Here is a 24488-nt window from a genome sequence, read left to right on the forward strand (position 1 = left end):
CAATAGGTATATCAACTTTAATGAGCTCATTACTGCAGTCGGCCGTGGAGCGTAACATTTGCATATCACCTGACGTCACGCACACATACAAATCGGCGAATTGATATTTTGTCGGGCGACGGCAAACGAAACCCTGGAATAAATATCCCACCCTCATTAATTTGCGCCAATGCGATACGATGGACAGACGGACGCGTGTAGGCGGACCATGCTGTTCAAATACACAGAGACAATCTAATCAAAATCTTCGTCTATTAAAACTACCTTTTTTTTATTCATATACAAATTTCGAAGAAAAAAAAATCATTAAAATAAAAAAGAGTTCTTATTTGTAGTTTTAATTATTCGATTTGCAGTTAGGAATGTACTAGTTTTGAAGTTCAAGTGCAGGAATTTTTCACTAGTCTCCCAGATTCCCATGCCTTAAAAACACATAAAACAGTTAATCCACCTCATCTCTCTCCATCCGTTTGCATTGTCATGCCATCAGACTGAAAGAAACAGAGAATGCTTTTATACTACCTCCTTGCTTGCGAATGCTCCTAAATAGTCTTCAAGATAAGTCGCTGTGACGCAAAATCGGTACGGAAGTTTATTGCATTGTAACTAGTATTTTCTGTGTAGACGACTGATCTGAATAATATGGATATATGATTTGGTTTAAGGTATCACAAAGTAAATTATTTAATTTAAACATCCATTTTTTTATTATGTATCTCTTTGTCCTTTTCTCTTACAAAACCGATGGCAACATGAGTATGTCACCTGATTACCTACGATAATATATGCGAGCCCACCCGAGCATCTGTGAGGGAAAAATCGATGGCAGGCCGATTTGGACGACAATAATGAGATTTAAAATTGCGAAGTAATTAATGAGGATTAGTGCGATACTGGCAGTGATGGATGCGCCGCAGGTATAACTCGGTACAAGCGATACGATTTTAATGTACATTTTATCGAGTTCAAATTATTTATAGTTATATTGCTTAAGCGATTTACAGCAGTGATATTTTTTGGGAATTTTGAACCTTTCGTTGCTGTTGATCGACAATCGACGATAATTGTTATGATTAAAAATTTAGACTAATAATATATCAGTTTGCATGTATAACATATATGTTTTTATTGTACACTGTAACAAAGAAGTTTCATCCATAATTTAAATCCCAAAGAGAATACAACTGTTTAAAGTATTGCTGTTAGGTAGAATATATTATGAGTGGGTGGTACCGTCACAGAAGGGCATACACAAAACCCAACTACGAAGTGCAAAATATTTACAGACCCTAACTACAAAATATTGTATTATTCATTCGCTGTGAAAGGAGGTTGCATAGCTTTTAATTGCTTTGCATAATATATTTTTATTCTACAATAGTCCGTACAATATAATATAAAATATAACGCGTATTCCGATAGCGGTTGGGATAAAAACTTCTCATTATAAATTCCCGATACAAATGATATGCTGATTATTTTTAAATGTATATTTATTTTATCGTTGTATTTGCAATTAATTACAACAATCAATAATTTCGCGCTCCGTCGAGCGAAAACTACAATACACTGTTCGGGGCAGATAACGGCATCACATAACTACATACATTGTTCAAATATATGCCCATTATATATTAAATTATTATAGACTCGATAACGCTACCTCACACACAAAAGTAGCATTTAGAAAGCATTTTCTAATTATATTTGTAATAACAATTACTTTTAAAGTTCCAGTCAATAATAACCCAAAGGTCAAAATCATTTCCATAAAACACTCAAGTTCGCATTGCAAGATATGTATTTTGTAGAATTGTAGCAAACAATAATAGACTCTCGCGAACTTATCCATCGTCGAGCTTGACGTTAATTACACACTTTGTGTTCAATAAAGGTTGTCCGAATTTCAGATCCAATTGTTCTATACACTTCGTCATAGCTTATAAACCTAGTCATGTATACAAAATGAAAAAAGAGTATGGTATAATGAAAATTTTTATATATGATCCTTACCAATTTTAGTCTTGGTGATCAGTTTCTCTCAAGTCTCACTCTCATAATCTGCTGGAACGAAATAACTGACATTACCGAAAAGAGCTTAGGGGCTGGAGCAATGATTGTCCGAGGCAAGAGTGCCTGAGATTGATACCCCAGATCAGATTGTTTTAAGTTATTTGATGTTTCTATCCTAAAATTCACAGTAACAGTCCAAAGTTTGAAGTTGAAAGATTGTAACGAACCCGTGCCTCTGAAAACACGTAAATGCATTGGTCAGAAGTCTTTCTGTCAGATTTGCAGTCCCATAGATTCATAATCCGATGAGAATCTCATAAGAGTGAGTGAATAGAGAGTGCAACCTTGTTTGCATACATCTGTGCATATAATATGTCCTGTGTTGTTTGCAGTGCTTTGAGAATGTCTGTTGTAGTCAGAAGAACATCATTACCCACATTGTCTTTAAGAATAAGTCGAGAAAAATAGTGACGTATTATCTATATCAGTTTACTTTGAAATGTTTGGTCACATTTGCACAAATTCAAAAGGCCCACGATTAAACATATAGCTCAAATCCCATATATATACTTCATTCGGACTAGAAAACATTACTTGATACCGTAAACGTTTTCATCTAATATTTTATGTAGGGAAATATACCCGAATTTCCACAAACATGTAATATAATATCAAATGTTAAATTATCTTACGTACTGTATAATGTACTTATTTTCAATATAAAAGCCGCAAGGTTGGAAACCAATTACAATAAAGAGAAGCAGAATACTAATAGAGTTGGTCCAATTATAACACTCAGTTACGCTCATATAATTATATAATTTAAGGACGAATAAGAATGTTTATCTACTATTTGTAATGAGTAAAAGAGTAGGTAATGAGATTGTTCCATCTATATTATTGGAGTAACATAATAGCGCTCCTAAAGTGTGTTTTTTTATAATATAACGAATTTCTACATAAAGGCTAAGTTCACATGCATCACATTTTATCACATTACATCACATCATATTTTGACCACATTGGAAAACCGCTTTATTCCCTTTTTATATTATATATTATATCTTTATTTCCTTTTCATGAAGTTTATGTGAGACTGGTACTCAGGACGTCTAGTGCGTCCTGGTACACTAGAATGCTGACTAAAAACTAACGGTGCCCTCTCCATGTCTTCAAAGCAACACGCTTTCGCATGTTTTCGTGGCGCCACTACAACAACAACAACCTGTAAGTGGGTTGATGGAATACACATGTGGCAGAATTTATATGAAATTAGACACATGCAGGTTTCCTCACGATGTTTTCCTTCACCACCGAGCACGAGGAGTATAAACGCAAATTGAGCTCGCAATCATCGGTTAAGATGCCCGCGTTATAACCAATGGGCTATGCCGGCTTTTTTTACTTCTACTAGTTACATCTTACATTCCTAACAAAATAACAAAAATCAAAAATTGTAACTTCTCATCACCATTTACCGTATATCTTTTTATTTGTATATTCATTTTTAATACTTATGTCACGTAATTTCAGAGCTAGATTTCCAATACTATTTTTAATTTAAGCTAGTTATTGAAACGGTGGAAAATATATGATTAGAAAAACTATATTTACAAAGATAATAATAACAATAACTTCACCATCATACGACTAAAAAACTACGAATAAAAAAATAAGTAAATGTCAAACTGTTAGGCTTAAGTTAATAGTATAAAGTAAAATATACTTTTAATCTATTGCAAAATTATATTATATACCAGAGCCAAAGCTCGCTCTAAAGCCTTTTAACGTCAATATATTAGTAAACATAAAAGTACATAAGTAGGGTCGTGAATGACGGGGCTTATCATCGTCATTTTCATAATGCATGTATCCACTCCTCTATAATGCATGCGTGCGCCGCGGGCACGGCGTATTAATTACATATATCGCTTAATTATTGATTTTTAGCATTAAATACACGAACATTTTGGCTTCGCCCGCACAGATTTATGCCTCGTTCGTAATATATGGCGTCTAAATAGCTTTATACAGAGGACGAGATGAAATTTCGCTGAGTAATTATTATATTATTTAAACTTTCAAAATTTTAAAATTTGAAACTGTATTTGTAAAAAAAGTTCGATCATATTTTAGATTAATTCGTTTATGATTTGCTTTAGATTAAATTAAGATGAATTTGATCAATAATTTTTAAAGTGAAACACTTAGATAATAATAGTAGTACCTAATCTGCGTTGTTTATACCTAATTAGCAATTAGAAGATAGAAACATGTTTTCTTGACCAATATAGTATTATTATAAACGTTAAAACTTGCTCATTTAAAATATAATAAAGATTAAAGTCAAGTATGAAATTAAAGTCTTCGATAGCTATCAAAAAGCCATTCAAAATTCACTTCCGAAACTAAATCATCTAACTATCTATCGTAACTAGGCTGTCGATGCGATGGGGAGAGAACGTAATTTAAAACCGCACCGCGCCCCGCGCGCCCCCTTGCGAAATTAAGTGCGAGGCGGTCGGTACGTGACACCGGCAAATGCGCCGTGCCTACGGTGTGTACCCGCCTTAATTGTGCCGCTTCGTTTGTGCCGTGTCGCCTATGAATGCACGCCATGTAGATACGATGTCGCCGTCAATATTCTAAACCGCGGTCTATTCCTGTTTAAGTGTGCCACTGCCGATAAAATCGATCTGATTGACTTCTGTACGGAAACTCTTTTTACTATGATTATTGTACTTAGAACTATATTCAGGACTCCGCACATCTAAAGGAAGAATATTTACTTCATTGTCCGTCTGTTTCTCTCATAAGATATAAAGATATCGAGCTTAAAATAATGCTAAATGCTGAGATCTGCGTTCCCTTGGGGTAGTCAAAAGTAAAATCAAAATGAAATAAAAAAATGTGGCTTCTTATATCTCAAATCCGATACATTCGTAAAGGAAATCTAAACCTATATCGTATTTCCCTTTGAATCATGAAATTTGTCACGAAGCATTATCGTAGCTCAAGTTAATCTTTCGGTATTGGATGAAGTATCTGTACTTCATCACCTTCAGAGCACGACTTCGACTCAGCAGCAACAACACAAACATGCAAAATCGCTAGGTGTCTGTAAGGTCTAGAATTAGTAAAGTGGAAAGTGATCATTTATGCCTACATTGCTACGTTTCAAAGAAATATCATTGAAATTGTTTTTGCTTCAATATTTCTATAATACTTAATAAATTCTCATATAAAAAACAGCGGTCATCACCACCGGCGCTGTTATAAAAACTGATCAATTCGCAAAACGATTACTATTCAAGATACGTTGAACGATAATATGTACCTAAGTTGTTATGCTGCAATGCCATCTAGTGACGAGAAACAGCAGAGCTGATCGTACCAAAAGACCTTTACTTATTGAATTCAAGCTATGCCCGCGACTTCAGGCACTTTTTATCAAAAAAGTTATTATTCAGTTTTTACTATAACTTATTAGTATATAATTATAAAATAAAAATAGCCTACTTCGTATTACATCAGTCATCTGTCAGTAAAAGTTCCGACAAAATCGGTTCCAAAGATTACCTAGGACAAATGGCACACAGAAAAAAAATGTTAGAAATATTTTTTGACATATGTACCGTGTATACATACATATAGTCATATACATTTAATGAAAAGAGTTTAATATTACAAACAGAAACCAATATAAATAATATAAATAATATTATAAAGAGGAAAACTGTTTGTTTGTTTGTAATGAATAGGCTCAAAAAGTACTGGACCAATTTAAAAAAATCTTGCACTATTTGAAAGCTACATTATTCACGAGTAACATAGGCTAAAAATTATTTTGAAAAAAAAAATAGGGTTCCGCAAGATATCTGGGATTTTCGAACACAAGGTGTAAAAAACCAGCCAGACTCATTTTCTTAGTATTATTTTTTTTATTTTGTATCTTTATGGGTTTATGGTGGTTCTTCTTTTGAGATGCGCAACCCTGTCGCTAATCTAAAATCTACGCGAACGAAGTCGCGGGTAGAAGCTAGTATATGCATAATTGTATAAGTATAGATATATAGTTAGGTACCAACTCTCATGTTAATCGGTCAAACGGTGTCAAGTTGTATTAAATAAAATACCAACACAATTTTTATATACTATAAGATGCATCCCGACTTCATAACAGTTTGTTTTTGCTTCAAGCATTCAAAGTGAAATTAAGACAAGACACTCACACCTAAATCCATTATAATTCAAAGTCTATTAATTCTTGTATTGACAATTGTAGACAAGTGTATCCATAATTACGAGACCTTTCATACGGACCCCTTAATTACAGCCGTCTTTGTACTTTTGTTTATGTGAAAACGCCAATTATTACAATAACCGTGTACGCTTCGCTTGTCTCGTCTGACGCCACTTTGTAGGGAACGAATTTTGTTTAATGAACATAATTATTCAGCTTTGAACATATTTATAATAATCAAACGTAAATTTCTACACACGTTCCAATTTTAAATTTTAAATATTTAATGTTTTTAGAAGTAAATGACATGTGGTCGAGAATATTCAATGACTTTTGTGGAAGTATATTATAGATCTTGAATATTTCACATCAACCGTGTGATAGGAAAAAAAGACATATATACAGACAAAATGATGGACAGACAATTTGGTCAAACACGCGAAGAAAAGAAATAAATGGAAGCAGCTGGAAAAGGCGCCTGTGACACGCTGATCACTAAAACAAAAAAAAAAGTATAGTATTATCTTAAGTTATTATTTTCTTATCAGGTATAGTTTAAGGAAATTATTACTTTGCTTAGAAATCAGAACAAAATACTACACTTTCATTGTGTGCTCGTACAAATTTAACAACTAACTCGTAACTCACTCATTTCTTATTTTTTTAGTTATTCGAATATGATACAAACAAATTATCATAAATAGGTAATTGTTATCTGATTTTAACATTTCAATATGTCGTTTTTCCTAATTTTCCTACATAATTTTAAATATAAAGGTAAAAGCAAAGTCAAGTAACTAAAAAAAAACTCAACAGTAGCATTCTATTATATAAAATATATATAAAACATTCAGAGATGCTAACTATATATCATAATTAGTTAATTTCAAGTTAAATAATATGACATATCGTTAATGCTTATGTAGTTATTAAAGTGTTAACGTAAAAGCGTACGGCGGTGGTACACGAAGGGTTGAAATCAAGGCGGGCGGTAATCAGCCGGTGACCGCGTAATGGCCCCTTTGGGACGGCCGCGACGACTTGAGACATTGCTTATAAGGGTTGCTACATTTTTAACTAATAAAATAATAAATACAGTACTTTTTGCTACAAGATAAAAAATGATCTTAACTTAGTGACAGGGCTTTGTGTAAGCCCGTCTGGATAGGTACCACCCACTTCCGTCCATCAGATATTCTATCGGCAAGTACCGCCAATACTGAGTATTGCCGTGTTCCAGTTTAAAAGGCAAATGCGAAAGTAAAACTGAAGGTACCTACATAACATCGTAGTTCCCAACGTTGGTGACGGCGGCGAAGTGAGGCATAATTAAGATTCTGTATACATTTTTTTTAGCTGAGATGGCCCAGAGGTTAGAATGCGTGCATCGTAACCGATAATTTCATGTTCAAGGCCAGGCAAGCACCACTATGTATATGTGCTTAATTTATGTTTATAATTCATCTCGTGCTCGGCGGTGAAGAAAAATATCGTGAGGAAACCTACATGTGTCTAATTTCATCGAAATTCTGCCACATGTGCATTCCACCAACCCGCATTGGAACAGCGTGTTGGAATATGTTCCAAACCCTCTCCTTAATGGAAGAGAAAGCCTTAGCCCAGTAGGGGTTTTCTACAGGCTGTTACACATTTTATTATGTTTTTTATAAGCTACACACTACATTTCATAAGTTTATAGGAAAAGGTTGATTATACAAAATTGTCAATTTCCATCAGAAAAAAGGAGAAAAATATGTTGTTTTAAAAGCAAGGCCAGCATGATTTACTCCGAGAGGAGGAAACTATAATTGAATATTGTAATATTGAAACTTATACACATTTTTTTCCATTTAACATATACCTTTTTATCATATCCTAGATTTGATCCCATCTTAACACAGGTACAACAAGAGCTTATATACAACTATTAAACTGAAGAACAAATATAAAAAGAAAATATATTGTTTGTTTTTTTTTTCAACTGAAATACTTATTTGAAGTTTTCCGCTTTTCTCTACTATAATATGCATGTATCATACGTCATAACGTAGACTATTACAAGAGTAATATCGTTTGCATAATAATTCTTAAAAAAAATACATTGTTTTACTCATAGATAAGTATAAATGAGCAATGATTTTTGGATTATAAATTATATAAAAATAAATAGTAACTATTTATCACACTGTAATATTGTTTGGCTATTGCCTTATCACAGCCCTAAAAGCTGTAATTCTTACGAGGGTTCAAGACAATGCCGATGTTTATTCTTTATCGCAGTCGTGGGAAATTTACGCGCAGGGCGATAATTAAATATTTCCATTCATGGTGCAACGCTGCGCTCACATTGCTTAATTAAACAACTTTAATCAGTTCGGTTGCTCCGAAATATTTATAGACCAAGACGCTTGTCTTTGTATGGCCAAGCTTTATATATGTATGAGTATTAACTTCGCACACACTTAGATAAATATATTGCTATGAAGAGTAATTCATATGTTTTTCTATTAAACACAAAATTGAGCTTCTTTTAGTTAAGATAAGATGGCGCAGTGGTCTATTGGAATCCTTTACATTACGCAATCAAAGATCACGTGGAATCTGGTCATACACCTAGCACAGATATCAATTTATTTTTTGATTCAAACTCTTACAATGATTTTTTATCTTCATTTTACAAGATTATTTATATATCAAGCGATTAAAATGTTGGAACGTGCAGTCGGGGTAAGAAAAGGTTCGTCACCTTAAGATCTATTTTCGTGTGCTCAGTATGAGCGATAATCTGCTTTACCGATCGAGAATGACATATTGCATTGCGATGATTCAATGTTTAAATCCAAAAGGTACTTAAAATTTAAGGCTTGATAAAGGAATGAATTTTAAAACTGACGAAGGTTTTCTTACTCTTCCTGTACATTATATTAAAACAACTGATAAGAACGTCAGTGGTTATTCAATGATACAAACATAATATGTAATTATATTGTGACGTCTTCGTCACAATATGTGACGTTCTTGACTGTCTTCAGTCAAGATTAAATGTTAGTAAGTAGGTACTTGTAGTTATGGATATGGTATCTACTACTCGAACAGCTCGATGCAATAAGTTCCATACCTTAATATCGAATGCCCTCTGCGTGTTAAGGCCTTCACACCGGGATTCCCCTTTTCACGTTTGATTTTGTATTAATTTTTGTTGCTTCACCTTAATATGCAGCATGCATTATTTTCCTTTTGTTTTCTAACCTCAGCTTTGATGGTTTTCTTGCGAATGTATAATTATTTAAATTGACTTAACTGCTATTAGATATTTACCATAACTAATAAAACAAGATTTAGTAAACCTGGGAGCATAAATTTTAATTCCTTTTTTTTATGCCCCGTTATTTTTACGAGACGCTTCTTCGTCTAAGTGTCTCTGGTGATTTAACACAACATTTACCTGTCTAACTAACTACAAATGGATCATGTACTTACTACGAATAGCGTTAAGATACCTAGCAGGTGACCGGTACATACTTAATAGTGTTTCAATAAAGGAACATCATATCTAGATATTATCCATCAAACTGTGACGTTAGACAATTGAAATAAATTAATATCTAATTATGCTTGTTATGCCAATACACTATTTCACGTACCTATGTATATTCGAAACAACTAAACTTCCTACTTTACATTATCTAAGCGCAAAGATTGCAAGTACTGCCATCTTACGGACCTTCTCTACATTTTGAGCACATTAGCGCCACGGTACACACACTTTTCTAGGTCCTATTCATAAAAACACACACAGACTTATTCAAGAAAAGATGCCAAAAATACACCGCTACAACTTTATCCAAACTCGGAGTCTAGTTGCACTGAAATTTAACTCTTACTTAAACGAAATAAAGCTTACATTTTAATATCTGTTCGTGCGTTACATAAGACATTTGAATATAACGTTGATGAAATGTTAAATTTTAAAATAAAACCCAAAAGGGCGTAAGTTCTATACAAAGTAAAATTTATAACGATTGTATTTTACTGAAATAAAGGCGTAATACAAATACAGCTTGGAAAACGCGTTACGACCTTTCTGTTTTGCGCAGCTTTTGCACCCTCTCGCTTTGTGTGGAGGGTGCTGTCGCTGTGTGCGTGGCGAGGGGTTTTATTCGTGAACTTTCTTAAGGCGTTTGCTTTCTTAAGAAGGCGAAGAAAGCTAAAAGGTTCGCACTTGAAGGAGTTTTGTTAAAAATAGTTACTACAGAGTTCCGTCCGTTTTCGCAAGAGGGCGCGGTTCTAATTTAAAAAAAAATACTTTTACCTAGTAATAAGTATCTAAATTATTATATTTAACTAATATTATTGTATCAAAATTAAGAAATACTTTAATACGAAGTATGAACTATTTCTAATCCGAAAAACTACTACCACAACCTTCTGCTAATATCTATGACGGATATTATTCTTTTTATTTTAGAATAGGTATTCTTGAAAATACGGTGTAATACAGTTTAGGTAATTATAGAGCAGGCACTGAGCCACTCGGGACGAATCAGAATCGACACCTCCGACCGCAACGAGCGGCGCAAGTTCGACGCGTGCCAAACAAACCGATGACAAATCCTTCCAATTGTGTTGTACCACCCATTATCATCTTAACGAATAGCCTTTCGCGGTTAACCGCAAATTATCACCGCCGACCAATCGCGTCACACCCCGCGTATATTTTCCGGTATATATTTTTCCGCGGGGTGAAAATCTTAGAAACCACAGGACTAACCGCAAAGGTCAGGTGATCGGCCAATGGGGATCGTAAATATAACCACAAGCCACGCCCATTTAACCGCAAACCAACCACAACGCGAGACGTTCACTTCTCGTTATCGATTAATACATCACCGATGCTCATTTTTCAAATAAGGACTCGCGGTTGGTTATTTACATGATTTATGGTATGTATATGTCCCCTAGTGTACAATCCTAGAATGCATTCGAAGTTTGAAATTTATTACCATTAACAAATATTTCGTGGCGAGTATTTGTAGCTTGGATTCGTTAGAGGTTTAAGTTGTGGATAAGAGATACTAAGTCGACCCTAAACTGGCCATCGTCCTTCATCACAAAGATGAAATATTGATTCACGGCGTCGTTGAGAAGGCGACGCACACAGGCACGCGGTGTACAGACGCACGGACACAGCCGCGACCGCATTATATTCATAATGAATACAGCTGTCCCACTCGTCGGTCGTCTTTGACTTTGTATAAATATATTTTGTCCCTTTCCCTCGGCACTTGAGCGGACCATTCCCCCTCGAGGGAGAGGGACGGGTGAGGGTTAGGAGTTTGTCTTCGAGAGGTCGCCAATTTCTATTTCATTAAGTGGCGCGGTTCTAACCGCAGTGGATCGATGGAACTTAGACACCAGAAAAAAATGTTCCTTGGGTATGTTCCTGTACATAAGTTGACGTTACAGCTTTCAGAATTTTAACAACAATTTATCTAATGAATACAAGATTATTTAAACAACATTGTTGAACTAAAACCGTAATGTTAATGTTTGGTCTAAGTTAACCTATCTTATAACTTATTTTGAAGGTTGAAAGGCTAACTGCATAAAGATGTAGAAAAGAAATGGTTTTGATATTTAAGATACTAAACTCGTGAGAATCACTTCTTTGGCTAAGTACAATAAAATATGCTTTTAGGCTTGGTAAATCCATACCAACAATAAAAGCTATGAAATAACACCAAAAGATACTCACGCATAGAGACCAATTAGTTTAATCGTATTTTTACTTTAGGCTGATTACCTACAGTTTGTTTCTATTTGAGTTACCTAATTGTACCCTAAAAACCGAAATACAGAACAGAATTGTGCTTAGTAAATAATAATTAAAATTTGTAGTAGCCGTATTGGTAATTACTTTTTCTTTTAGACCGTTACAGTTCTTTATTTTTTTCTAATTAGTTTACAGTTCGTATGATAGGATTTATTTTTAATTTTGAAATAATTAATAAAGTCCTACTATAAATAGTTGATATAGATATTTATAAATCAAACAATTACATTTCATTGAGATGGAATTCATATTAAAATAACATAATTAATACTATCGTTTCAAATATGTTATAATCAAGTTTTAAATTGAGAATATTGTTATTTGTAATGCTGCTATTTCCGAGCAAAATGAGCTTACGCCGGAGGCGAACAAATATTCATACCGGACGAGAATCGAACCCACTGCAACAAACATAACCGATTAATAAAATCATTATTAGATTATAAAATCGTAATAGCTTTTATCAATGTATTTTTTCTCCGAAGCTCGAGCTACGAAGTAATTTTTTGTTTAGAATAGGTACTCACTTATTAAAATTAAAATATTCTTTATTCAAATAAGTACGCCTTTACAAGCAATTTTGAATCGTCATTTAACAACTACATTATGTAAAGCTACTACTGGTACTGGATTCCGAGAAGAACCGGCAAGAAACTCAGTATTTTTCTTTTCAATATTTAAAATGCAAGGTCATGTTAGTTAAATACAAAATATACCTAATATCCTGCCTGAAAATGAACAATTAATACTTGTTAACCTCCACGCTTTTTTATCATCATCGATTATTGTTATACACGAAATAATGTTACTAGTCATTCGTCACTGATGTACATATCTAATAATAGTAAAGGAATGTTACTAATTTTAATTTTTAAAGAATTTGCAATCACAATTTTATTGAAGCCTTTGAAAAAATCCTATCTAAGAGTATGAAAACTCAGTGCCCAGGAAAATTTCCTTGACCATAGTCTGACCACTGAATTGTCATGTACTCATTTATGTTTACAATTCATCTTGGTGACGACGACGGTAACGGAAAATATCGTATACAATTTTTATCGGATGTCATTTATATCGGATACAATTCTGCCACAAATCTTTACTTACCTAAGCTGCAATCAAGCTCAGTGTTAAAATTGATTGCAAAACCTTATATTTAAAAGAAAACCTGTACTTTGTCATTTGCAGGCTTTTATTTAGGTAAGTCGGAATGTTAGATATACCTATGCACGAAATCTTTTTTTTTGTTATGTATAGGACCAGCAAATGTTCTAACTTATGTTAAGTGGTCATCAATACCTTTTTTTTTTTTTTTTTTTTTTTTTTTTTTTTTTTTCTCGCTGGAAAAACGCATTACGCGCTTCCCCCACTTGATGGAAAGTGGGGGGGTGTGTGGGACTCCCCGGAGCCCTGGACGCCGAGTGCGCCCAAGTACGCCGGGTTTACCCACTAAAAAACCAGCGGTACCCTCTGCGTCTTTCGATGGACGCCACGGGATCGCTTACGCATGCTACCGTGACGCCCTGACGGTCGGCCCACCTATGCGGGCCTCTTACACCTAGGGGTGATTCCCGGGGTACTGGGACCCCCCTAGTCCCTGCGGCGCCTATTGAGGCGGTGGGAGAAGGTGCGCGTAGCGCCTTTTCCTCCTCCCCGGTCGTCTTCTGCGGAGCGAGTCAGCGGCGGCACTCTCTTCCCGCTCCCGCTCCGCGGCTTCCTTCTGCGACATGACACTTTCGCAGAAGGAGCGCATCTCCGACCAGCACATCTCGCTACCGAGCATGGCGTTGATGATGCTCGGCAGCGAAAGGTCTCCGCCTATAGTTGCCGCAAGGGTGTGCCTCTGGGGCCCCCACGCAGCACACTCGTACAGGGTGTGGTACGCCGTATCCACTGGCGCACCACACTCGTGGCAGGAGGGTGTCTCCTCCCGCCGCGCTATCCCGTGCAGGTACTTACCGAAGCATCCGTGTCCAGTAAGTACCTGCGTCATTCTGTACGACAGTGTGCCGTGCTTCCTCTCGACCCAGCGACTCAAGTGGGGACGGATCGCCTCCACTGTCGCTAGGCCCGCCGTGGGTGACCCCAGATCTTCCTGCCATCGGACGATCAGGGCTTGCTGGGCTAGAGCCCTAATCCGCCCGATCTCCGCCGACCCTGGACGTTCGCCGCGGTCCCTCGCCTCGACCCGGAACCGGTACACTTCCGCGAGCACCTCAGCCTGGAGCTCCCAGGGCGGATCGCCCGCGAGAAGTGTCGCCGCAGTCCACGACACCGTACGGTAACCTCTGATGCCTCTCACCGCTATGACCCTCTGCGGCTTGCGCAGCAGGGCCCGATTTTTAGTGGTGAGGGCATCTATCCAGATCGGGGCACCGTACAGCGCCATCGACCTCACTACGCCGGAATAGAGACGCCGGCATAGTGACCCCGGCCCCCCCACATTTGGAAGGAGGCGACCAAGAGCGGCGGCGGCGTTGATGAGCCTCGGGCCGAGATGGATAAAATGCTGCCCGAAGCTCCATCGACCGTCCAGGATCAGGCCCAGATACTTCATCTGGGCCTGCACCTTGATCACCGTCCCGTGGACGGTGATATTCGCACCCCGTGGGGGTCCTTTCCGTGGACCGTGGAAGAGGAGGGCCTCCGTTTTGGATATGGAGACCCTCAAGCCCAGCATTTCCATGCGGTCCACGGTGAGAGCCGTTCCGACTTCGGCGAGGCGAGCCGCCTCCCGGAAGTCCCGCCCAATCGCCGTGACGAGGGTGTCGTCAGCGTAACACAACACCCCCATCCCGGGAAGGACGGGAGCCCGCAGGAGCCAGTCGAAACCGACATTCCACAGAATTGGGCCTAGAACCGACCCCTGTGGAACGCCGCAGCTCACTCGATGCCGGATGAGCCTCCCATCGACCCCCGCCCAGAGGATCTCCCTGTCCTGGAGGTACGCCTCCAACAGCCTCCTGAGATAGGACGGCACCTCATGATATCGAAGTGCCTCCCGTATAGTCTCAAAGGGGAGACTGTTGAAGGCGTTAGCCACGTCGAGCGAAACCGCCAAGACGACTTGCCCCTGGGCCACCGCTTCCGTCGTCCGAGTCTTCAGGGCGTCCAAGGCGTCGACCGTCGACCGGCCTGCCCTGAACCCGTACTGAGCCTGCGAGAGACCCGGACCGACCTCCTCGAGGTGCTGAACGAGACGGGCTGCGAGGATCTTCTCGAAGAGTTTTCCAGTCTCGTTCAGCAGCACGATTGGCCTGTATGCCGAAGGGGAATCTAACGGCCGACCTTCCTTCGGCAACAGGACCAATTTCCCTTCTTTCCAAGGCTTCGGAAACTGCCCACTGCACAGACACTCGTCGAACAGCTCCCGAAGCCTTGCACCTAGGTATTCCAGGGCGTCGCATAGAACACGCCCAGGAACCCCGTCCGGACCCGGCGCCGTCTTCTTGGCCTTCAAGCGACCGAGGGCCATCTCCATTTCCCGCTCCGTGATCAATGGTAAAGCCACTGCGTCTTCGGTCACGGAGCTGGGGGCCATCTGTGGAGGGACATGCTCGCCTGGGTGGGGAAAGAGTTCCCCGACCAGGCGCAGAAGGAGTTCCGGCGGCAGCGTCTCGGTGAGAGGGGCGCCTTGGGTGCGGAACTTCCCGCGCACACCGCGGTATGGACGCCCCCACGGGTCTCGATTGAGACCCGCCAGAAGCTCCTCCCTGGCCTCCTCTTTAGCCTTCCTTATCGCCAGCTGCAGATCTTTTTTCAGCTGGCGATAAATGTCTAGCAACTGTCCCTCCAGATCCGTGTCGAGGCCGTTGCGCCTTCGACAGCGGACATAGGCCCTCCGCGCCCGGCAGCACGTCGCCCGAAGGTCGGCGATTTCGGGCGACCACCAATAGACCTGCCGGCACTTTACTCTGCGCCGGGTCCGAGGCATGGCCGCATCACAGATCTTCTTGAGTGAACTGCGCATGCGGCCCGCCAGCTCCTCTGCGTTTGCGCCCTCCCTCCTCCCTGCGGAACCCCACCGCTGCACGATGGTGGCCTCCTTGACCAGCTCTCGATCGACCTGGCCGAGAGACCATCTCGGCAGCGTGGTCGGCACCCTCTGGGCTTCCGCCGGCCTGCGAGAGGTGGAGATCTCGAATCGGATGTAGCGGTGATCCGATAGAGTCTCCACCTCCTCCTCTACTCTCCAGTTCCGCACTATGCGAGCCACCACAGGGGTGGCGAACGATACGTCCACCACGGAACCCCCCTGTTGGCGAACGCAGGTGTGAACCTGCCCCCTGTTGAGAAGGGACAGGTTGGAGAGCAGGGCCCACACTTGAACGGCCCTCCCTCGCGGATTCGTAGCGGGGTTGCCCCAGGCACGCGACTTCGCGTTTAAGTCACCGAGAACCAGTGTCGGTTTCGGCGACTGCCTGGCCACCGCAGCTCTGACAAAGCCGAGATATGTCTCGAACTCAGCCAGGCTGCGGTTAGGGGAGAAGTACGTACCGACGATGGCGTACTTCCCCCACCCCACCACTACGTAGCCCGAGCCCCTCTCGATGAGTGAGAGGGGGGGCCCCGTTCCACTCCTCGCGAGGACCGCCACAGTGCCGTCCACGTCCCCTACCCAATGAGTTAAGGGAGGAACGTAATAGGGCTCGCAGGCCACAGCCAGGTCAATCCCCCACTCCGCCATGGACTGCAGCAGTAGATCCTGAGCCCCGGCGCAGTGGTTGAGATTAGTCTGAAGGAAGCTGAAGTCGGCACTCATGTTGACATTGCAGCTTCCTCCTCGGCCTGGCGCCGTCCGACGTTGTTGGTGGTCTGGGTAGCGAGGACCACCTTACCTTTCGTGATGGGGGGGTTACATTCTTTCGACCCCATCACGTGCCCGGAGGGCTTTCCGGCTTCTGCGCACACCGCGCAGCGCAGCTTCCCGGTGCATTCAGCCGATTTATGACCTTCAACGCCGCACCGGAAGCAAAGGTTCCCTCGATCCGCATTGAATGGGCATAGTATCCTAGTATGGCCAAGGCCCATGCACTTGTAGCAGCGCAAAGGGCGCTGCTCTAGCACGCATACCCTGGCCGAGCTCCATCCAACCAAGAGACGACCGGCGTCAGACAGTTTCTTTGCCGCAGCTATTGGACATGCCACGCGGACCATACCCATGTAACCGGGCCCACGTGCAATCTCTCCACATCTTAGGTCTTCAGGGGCACAATTCCCCTCGCGGGCGACTGCGGCGATAATCTTATCTTTGGTGACGGAGTCATCTAGCCCCGTCACCTTAATGTCCACTTTTTTTACGGGATGAACGACGCTGGCCACCCCATCCAACACTGTGCGGAGCTTATCGGCTAGTTTTTCGGCCTGGTCCGACTGTGCTCTCGGCAGCTCCAGCACCCTGGCTCCCGTCGCGGAGCGTCGGACTTTTAACCCTCCATTGATGCCGAGATCTTGCAGTTTAATGCCTTGCTCAGCGCGCTCCAAGATCTGAGCATATGTGACACCTTTCTGCTCCGCTTCTGGCTGCAGCGTAACCACTACTGCAGCTGTGCGAGGAGCAGTCAGCTTAGGCTTGGCCGCTTGAGGTGTCTTAAGCACCGTGTTCGCCACCGTGGCATTCGTTCCAGCCGGAATGTGAGCCTGTTTCCCCTTCTTCCCCTTTTTTACTACAGTGGACCAGGACATTTCCTGGACCACCTGAGGCGGAATTGTCTCCGACACGAGCGAGGCGCTTGAACAGCCAGCAACAGGTGCCGGTGGGGCAGCTGATGGAACCCGCTTAGGTAGGGGTGCAGAAGTCAACGGTGGAGCCGAATTGACTGCCTGCGCTCGGGACACAGCAATTTGCTGTGCTGATTCCCGCCTCTTATCAGCAGCTAATGGTGGGCGCTGTATTTTAGCCGGAGGAAGGCGTTCCTCCAATTCGGCAAATCGGGCGTTGATCATAACGCCTATCGACGATATAATTGAGGCTTTTATATTATCCACCGCCCGAGCATCGTGTGCAGAGCTGGTGGATGCCTCATTGACCACAGCGACCTTGGACCGCATCTCCGCAAAATCGCGACGGTGAGCCTTCACCTCGGCCTTGAGACTGTCTACCTCTTTGCGCAGGCGTCCGTTATCAGCGCGGAGCTTTCGAGTCTCCTCGGCTTCCGTCCGAGACGCTAAGGCATCTACAATGGCCTGTAGTGCAGCCGCCGACTCCCTCAGCTTTTTGCCAAATCCTCCTTTTAAATTGGAGGACTTTTGTGCCACCTCCAAAATGAGGGCTGCGCTTCGTCCAGCCTGTGCGCGAAGTTCCTCGGCGCCCATTTTTGTGGGATCCTTGGTGTGGACATCCGAGGAAGAAGATTCCTCGGAGTCCAAAACAGCCTGAGGAGGTTCCTTTCGAAACGCTCGACTACGAAGCGATCGTTCGAAGGCCTCCTCTCTAGCCTCATTGGCCTTGGCCTTCAGCTCAGCCTTAGCCCGAGCAAGACCACTTCCACGACCTTTAGTAGTTTTGCCGCGAATAGCAGGCTTGCTTTTTGCAGCCATCCTCATCTCCGTCTCCGTATCGGAATCGGAGTTAAAAATAACGAGGCCCTCATAAGGCCTTTTTCGGCGAATTAGGGCATCGGACGATAATTCAGTATCGACTTCCATCGCCAAGAACAAACAACATAAAAAACAACGAAACAAACAATATATGTATTTATATCAATATAAATGCATAAATCTGTAACAATAAATATGATCTAAAAAGACCACTTAACAACAACAAAACCAATCCGTAAGCAAAACAAGTGTCCGATAAACAAAGCAAATAGTCGAGATGTGACGTCAGAGATAACGAAAACCAGTTTTCAAGCCAGATGTCGTTTAAATTCCTCAAGTCGTAATATTTAATCGCAATATTCAACACAACCTCCGTCTAAGACGTCCGAACGTTGAATCCTGGTCATCAATACCTATACAGTATACACATTGGTAATGTTAGAAATAATAACAATTTCTTACATTGCCAATGCGTCACCAACCTTGTGAACTAAGATGTTATGACTCTCGTGTTATATGGGGCTGTTTGGTGGCAGAATACCCGATGAGTGCGTGGGATTCCCCAGATGGGCTAGCATAAAGCCGTGCTACCAAGTAAATATATGCATGTTTTTAATGATGTAAATGGTTATTATGGAAATAACACTTTCTACCATTTAAAATTCAACAATATTGTTAGAGTAACAGATGCGGGTTATATATACATGTATAGTCTGAATCAGAACAACCATTGGGCTGTGTAGGCAACTGCCTAGGGGCTTCCAATCGGCTAGGGTCCCCTAGATAGACCAAATATTTAGAAATAAGCTACCAGCTGAAACGGGGCTTCTAGATATATCAAAAATTCTGAAGTAAAGCTTTCCAAAATTCAGTGTTGATGAGACTGTCGAAGGCATTTCTTTCCTATTATTAAAAGATAATTGGCATATCTTTGTCATTTAATAAATTAGTATCAGAATTATTAGTAGCACTGTAGAAAGAAGTAGAAAGTAGAAAAATCTACTTATTTTAGAATGCTAGAAAGGGCAAAGTGTCCCCGAGATAATAGAACGATAAGTGATTGAATCATGGTTACTATTGAAACTAAAAAAAATGAACAGACGTCATGAGTTTACAATTAAATGAAACCAAAACAAAACCTCCTAAGTCCTGTCAAAAATCCTGTTTGCGTAAAAAATGTTGAATAAACGTGAAGTTTCGTGAAAGACTCACTAGTAAATTAGGGATATACTATAAATTACAGGGATGATTGTCTAGTTTTAAGCCAGCAAACTTTGGTTCAAATGTATTCAATGTACTGGATCAATTCAAGGAGAAAAGCAAGACTTAGAAAGAAAAGACTAGGTACCCCATTAACGCGTACAATCTCATATATAATGTATCCAACACATCATATACTTATTTGCTATTCACATTATGTTCAAATGGATATCCTTTGAAAGTCGTCGTCTTATTGTGATTCGAGTGCACATTAAACATTCAACAGAGGACATGGTCTCACGGGACTACGACCTACGTATTTATATAACTTACCGACTTCTGTCCGCGGATTTTCTCTCTTCTTTCGAGCTAATCGATTCGTTTTGTTTTATTTAATAGTTTGGTAGACTGGTTACATTGCCACCCGCTCACATATCCATAGATATTGATTAACGATTGATTGATTAACCATTTAAATGAATGCGCAACTATCTTTTAGAATTAAGATGTTATGTCCCCTTTGTCTGTACTTATCACATCGGAATAAAACGAAACTAATAATATCCGTTATTGTGATGAGCGGGTGGTACGTTATACTTGGTGGTAGAGCATTGTGGAAAACTTAATATATATGTAACTTAATGTAATTAAAGTCAAAGTATTAATCATAATTTTCTGACACAAGACAGTCGTGCTCTACGGCGAGATTCAAGATTCTGAAAGTTGTGCGATTCTGTAAAAAAATCACTTAGTTTTCGAAATTAATAAACTTTAACATCGTTAGATGATTCATTTTTGAAGGAGGAGATGGTTCTATCTTCTTTGAGGTAATCGGCCGCTAGATGGCGAGGCACAGCACTTCTATACCGTTCAACCTATAGCTTAAACTAAGTATATATTCTTCGAGAGTTAAGTAGCATTGTATAATGATCGAATACTTTGTCAAACAATGGTTAGTAAACTCTCAACACATTATTCAAGCGCTTCTAGGCCGTGAGTTAATACGTAATTCTATAATATGTTATAGTAAAAGCAATATTAAAAAAAAATATAAAATTAAGTATATACCTATATTGTCGTGTAAATCTGCATTTTTTACGTTTAATCATCAACTGACTGGCATTGCTATTTAGCACACAGACACACAAAAAGTTATTAAAAAAATATCATTCATTTGTTTGTTAAATAGACCTATACATGATTTATATAAACATTCGTAGAAACAGAAAATATCCGTTAAATTCCATATATTATTAATGTATTTTTTTAAACGATGATGAGAGTACCTACATCCACCTCCAGTCCCTCCTGAATAATGAATACCGGTCAGCTCCGGGACTCTTCAAACGTATGTAAATCTGTTCCTTTACCAAATGCACCGACGATCTTGCCATACATAATGTAAGCATGAATCGATTTGTTACTCCACTGTTTATTGTATAAAGGTACATTATACTCTATAAACTCAACGTAATACTTCCAGAGAATGACGTACACGAATCTATGACGTATTATGTAGAGAAACAATTCTATTGTGTTTCTTGTAGGTACTTCAAATAGACACTAGCGCTTACTTAGTCCTTAAAGAAATACCTACTAACATAACCTAACCTAACCTTGAAAACTAAGATGTTATGTCCCTTGTGCCTATTGTAACGCAATAATTCAAAACGAATATGTACTAATTTTATTGCTGGCCTGTCATTGACCATTACTTTAAGATTATTTTTTTAAATTTAACAATAAGCAAAGATTTCATTAAAAATGGTTACGTCTGTAACTTGAGATAAAGCACCAACCAGACAATATGATTTTCTTTGTCAATATTGTTTTTCTTTTTATTTTGTGGGTGCAAAAAATATATTTATTATTATTAGCCAAGTAAAGACATTTTAATCAAATATTTTGAATTAAATACCCAACGACCAGTAAAATATCGGGTAAGTTCCTTTTTCAAATAAAATTATAAAAGCTGAAAGGTGAAAATTATGCTTCAAAACGTCATAAAATATTAAAGATGAATGAAAAATTATTAAGCAAAGGCTTAAACGCAAACACGCGCTAACAAGCTATTCCGAAAGCCCGTTTACAGCCCTTATATTAATTAGAGAGAATATTTTGGGGTTATTATTTACGTAATAAAGCCTTATTTAACGCCCCCAAATGAAATATAAGCAATTGAGGAGAGTTAGTACTAAGTACAGTCGTTCGTAGAACCCTTCTGCTCATATAATTTGACGCTACGTACAGCAAAACACGATGAATCATACCTATTTATTTATCTAAAATTTAAAACAATTTCGTTTTCGAGTTGGAAAATTTCGAATTTAAAGATATACATTTTTTTTTTCTTTTTTCATGTTACAGGTCGGCTGAGGTGCAATTGTTTATGTGGCCTTTCGGTCAGTGAATGCCATCAAGCTGGGGTATTAAGAAGATACGTCTCTTGTGCCTGTAGTAGAGCTGACTCTTTAATTGAGTATTAATTTGTATTCAGTGTGGATGGTACCCACCTAAACAGCACAAAGTACTACCGAGTAAAGTAATTCTATAGTTTTTTATAGTACTTAAATATGAGTGTATGGTCATCTCTACTAAAATATTATTATCTTTTTAATGATTATTTGATATAAAGACAATAAGTAAATCGTAATGAAGTCGTATAATTATACAGTAAGTAAATAATAAGTTAATAATATCTATAAATACAATAAATATAAGGTCAAGTCAAAAGACTCTCAAAATAATATTTTTAATCTGTGTATGTTCTTTCTGAACGAAATACAATATAATAAACATAGAATTCATTTATTGTGTTCCCTTTACTACACGTATTTAAACATCTTATTCCTCATATACCTATTGGTTACAACTAACGTAGAGATTTGTATACAGTTTCAATCGTGATCCTTTGTTGTATTATCGTTTTAAAGGATTGCCTTAATAATTTGCTAACACTTAAATTAAAATTAAAAAATAGCCAACAGAGTTGTTGAATAGACACTTAGATTATAAGTTTTAAAGAATAAATATCGACATAGAGTATTAATGTAAGCATGTACCACCCACTCATGAGATATTGTGCCGTCAAAAAACAGAATCTACATACTTAGTATTGCTATCTGGTGCTTAGAAGGGTGAGTGATCCAGTGTAATTGCAGGTACGGGGGACATTACATCTAAGTTCTAAAGGTTTATGGTATAAAGGTATAAATCATAATAATTACAGCGCCGTATGTGGATGGTGGTAGCTAAATATCATCTTTTGCATCATTTTACTATAAAAACTACCTACCTATTAAATAAAAAAGCCTTTTATAATCGTTTACATCATGAGTGTGGTATAATATTATATAGGTATATAGTATAATATTTCAGTGGTATGTGTCCAAGTCAGTGTGTGCTTTAATTATAATTTTATTTATACATCTGCTGATCTCTCCTTCGACTTCAAATTGATTTATAAGAAAGTTTTACTTCTGATTAAAGTTAACTTACAAGATACGTATAATAAGTAGAGATATTTGCTATAGAATTATTAATAAACACATTCATATACAACATATTTGTATGTTCAAAAGATTTCCTGCAAATTAATTTATGTACCTTTATAAATAACAAACAAATAAAAGTACATAAATAATATAAATATCCCGCTGGTGTCAAAAATACCTTTTTAAAGGGACCTTTCTAAATCAAATCAAGCGATTCTTACAGACACAAAAAGTCGACACACGCATTATTTAAATACAATGGTCGTTCGTTAGGCGGCCTCAGGAGTTCGATGCAAGATTTAATTAAATCCCTCCCCAAGCCTCCTTCCCTCCCGCCGTCGGCAATTTCCTAGAGGCTTGATTTATTGTAGAGAGGCCGCGAGCCGCCTGCGACCTCTGACGCGGTAAAGGATTGTGGGTAGTTTTTCTTACAAGCCACGATTGTATTGTTTACTGTATACAAATTGGTTGGATGTATGAAAATATATAATATAATGTATAAAAATATAAATTATTACAGAAATCGAAGTAATTTACTTACAAATGCCTGTTATCACCCTTTTCATTTTTTATTGCTTTTTTTTTTATTTTTCATAGTTCTAATCAGTATGGTACTTATAGGACTCTAGGTCAGTCCTAGAGTCAAATTCAGAGTCCTGAAAATTACGTAATGCCATAATTCCTGCTGATGGAAAGTGCTCCTCCTTTCTTACAAAGCCACCTACCAATACGGGTTATATGTACATAAATACCTATAAATAACCCATATATAGGTTATATACCTATATATGGGTTATTTATAGGTATTTATATAGGTTACATTTTAGTTTAGTAATATGGAAAACAACACTAATAAATATATGTATAATAATTATAAGATGAATTAATTAAGTGTGGTATTTCACAATTAACTTATAATCTACAAATCGATATGAAGTTTTACAGCTCGAAAGGTAGTTACTACATGAACATTTACAATGGATTGCTATTTACAAGTTCTGTTGTATCGTTTATAGTTTTGGCAGCGTTTGCTTGGAAAGCGCCTGGGCGGACTTTTCACTTCGAATACGCTAATAAGCTATACCTATATCTCATGAAATATACAGCATACAAAAAATAAGTCCAATGTGAAAATGTATGTAAAATATATATTAAATCTTAAAAC

At 39.1% G+C, this 24488-nt stretch overlaps 2 protein-coding genes across 2 annotated transcripts; both read right to left on the reverse strand.

Annotated features, from left to right (window-relative positions):
• Window positions 1-12442: 12442 nt before the first annotated feature.
• On the reverse strand, window positions 12443-17060 carry LOC124537036. Its single transcript, XM_047113745.1, has 2 exons — window positions 16279-17060; window positions 12443-12490 (listed from the first exon to the last, which is right to left on the reverse strand). The coding sequence occupies exons 1-2, from the start codon at window positions 16849-16851 to the stop codon at window positions 12443-12445; spliced, it is 621 nt and encodes a 206-aa protein (XP_046969701.1). The 5' UTR covers window positions 16852-17060.
• LOC124537037 lies at window positions 16924-18737 on the reverse strand. The gene is made up of 2 exons (XM_047113746.1): window positions 16972-18737; window positions 16924-16927 (listed from the first exon to the last, which is right to left on the reverse strand). The coding sequence occupies exons 1-2, from the start codon at window positions 18735-18737 to the stop codon at window positions 16924-16926; spliced, it is 1770 nt and encodes a 589-aa protein (XP_046969702.1).
• Window positions 18738-24488: the final 5751 nt, after the last annotated feature.

Source organism: Vanessa cardui, chromosome 17 (genome assembly GCF_905220365.1).
Source record: "Vanessa cardui chromosome 17, ilVanCard2.1, whole genome shotgun sequence".
Lineage (NCBI taxonomy): Eukaryota > Metazoa > Arthropoda > Insecta > Lepidoptera > Nymphalidae > Vanessa > Vanessa cardui.

What these genes read in the sequence shown, in the direction of transcription:
- LOC124537036 (XM_047113745.1), bottom strand. Translation starts at nt 16,851, where the DNA reads ATGAGTGCCGACTTCAGCTTCCTTCAGACTAATCTCAACCACTGCGCC. An exon ending in GCATAGTGCGGAACTGGAGA is followed by an intron (nt 12,491 to 16,278) that starts GTAGAGGAGGAG and finishes TGTTTGTTGCAG; the next exon opens with TGGGTTCGATTCTCGTCCGG.
- LOC124537037 (XM_047113746.1), bottom strand. Translation starts at nt 18,737, where the DNA reads ATGGAAGTCGATACTGAATTATCGTCCGATGCCCTAATTCGCCGAAAA.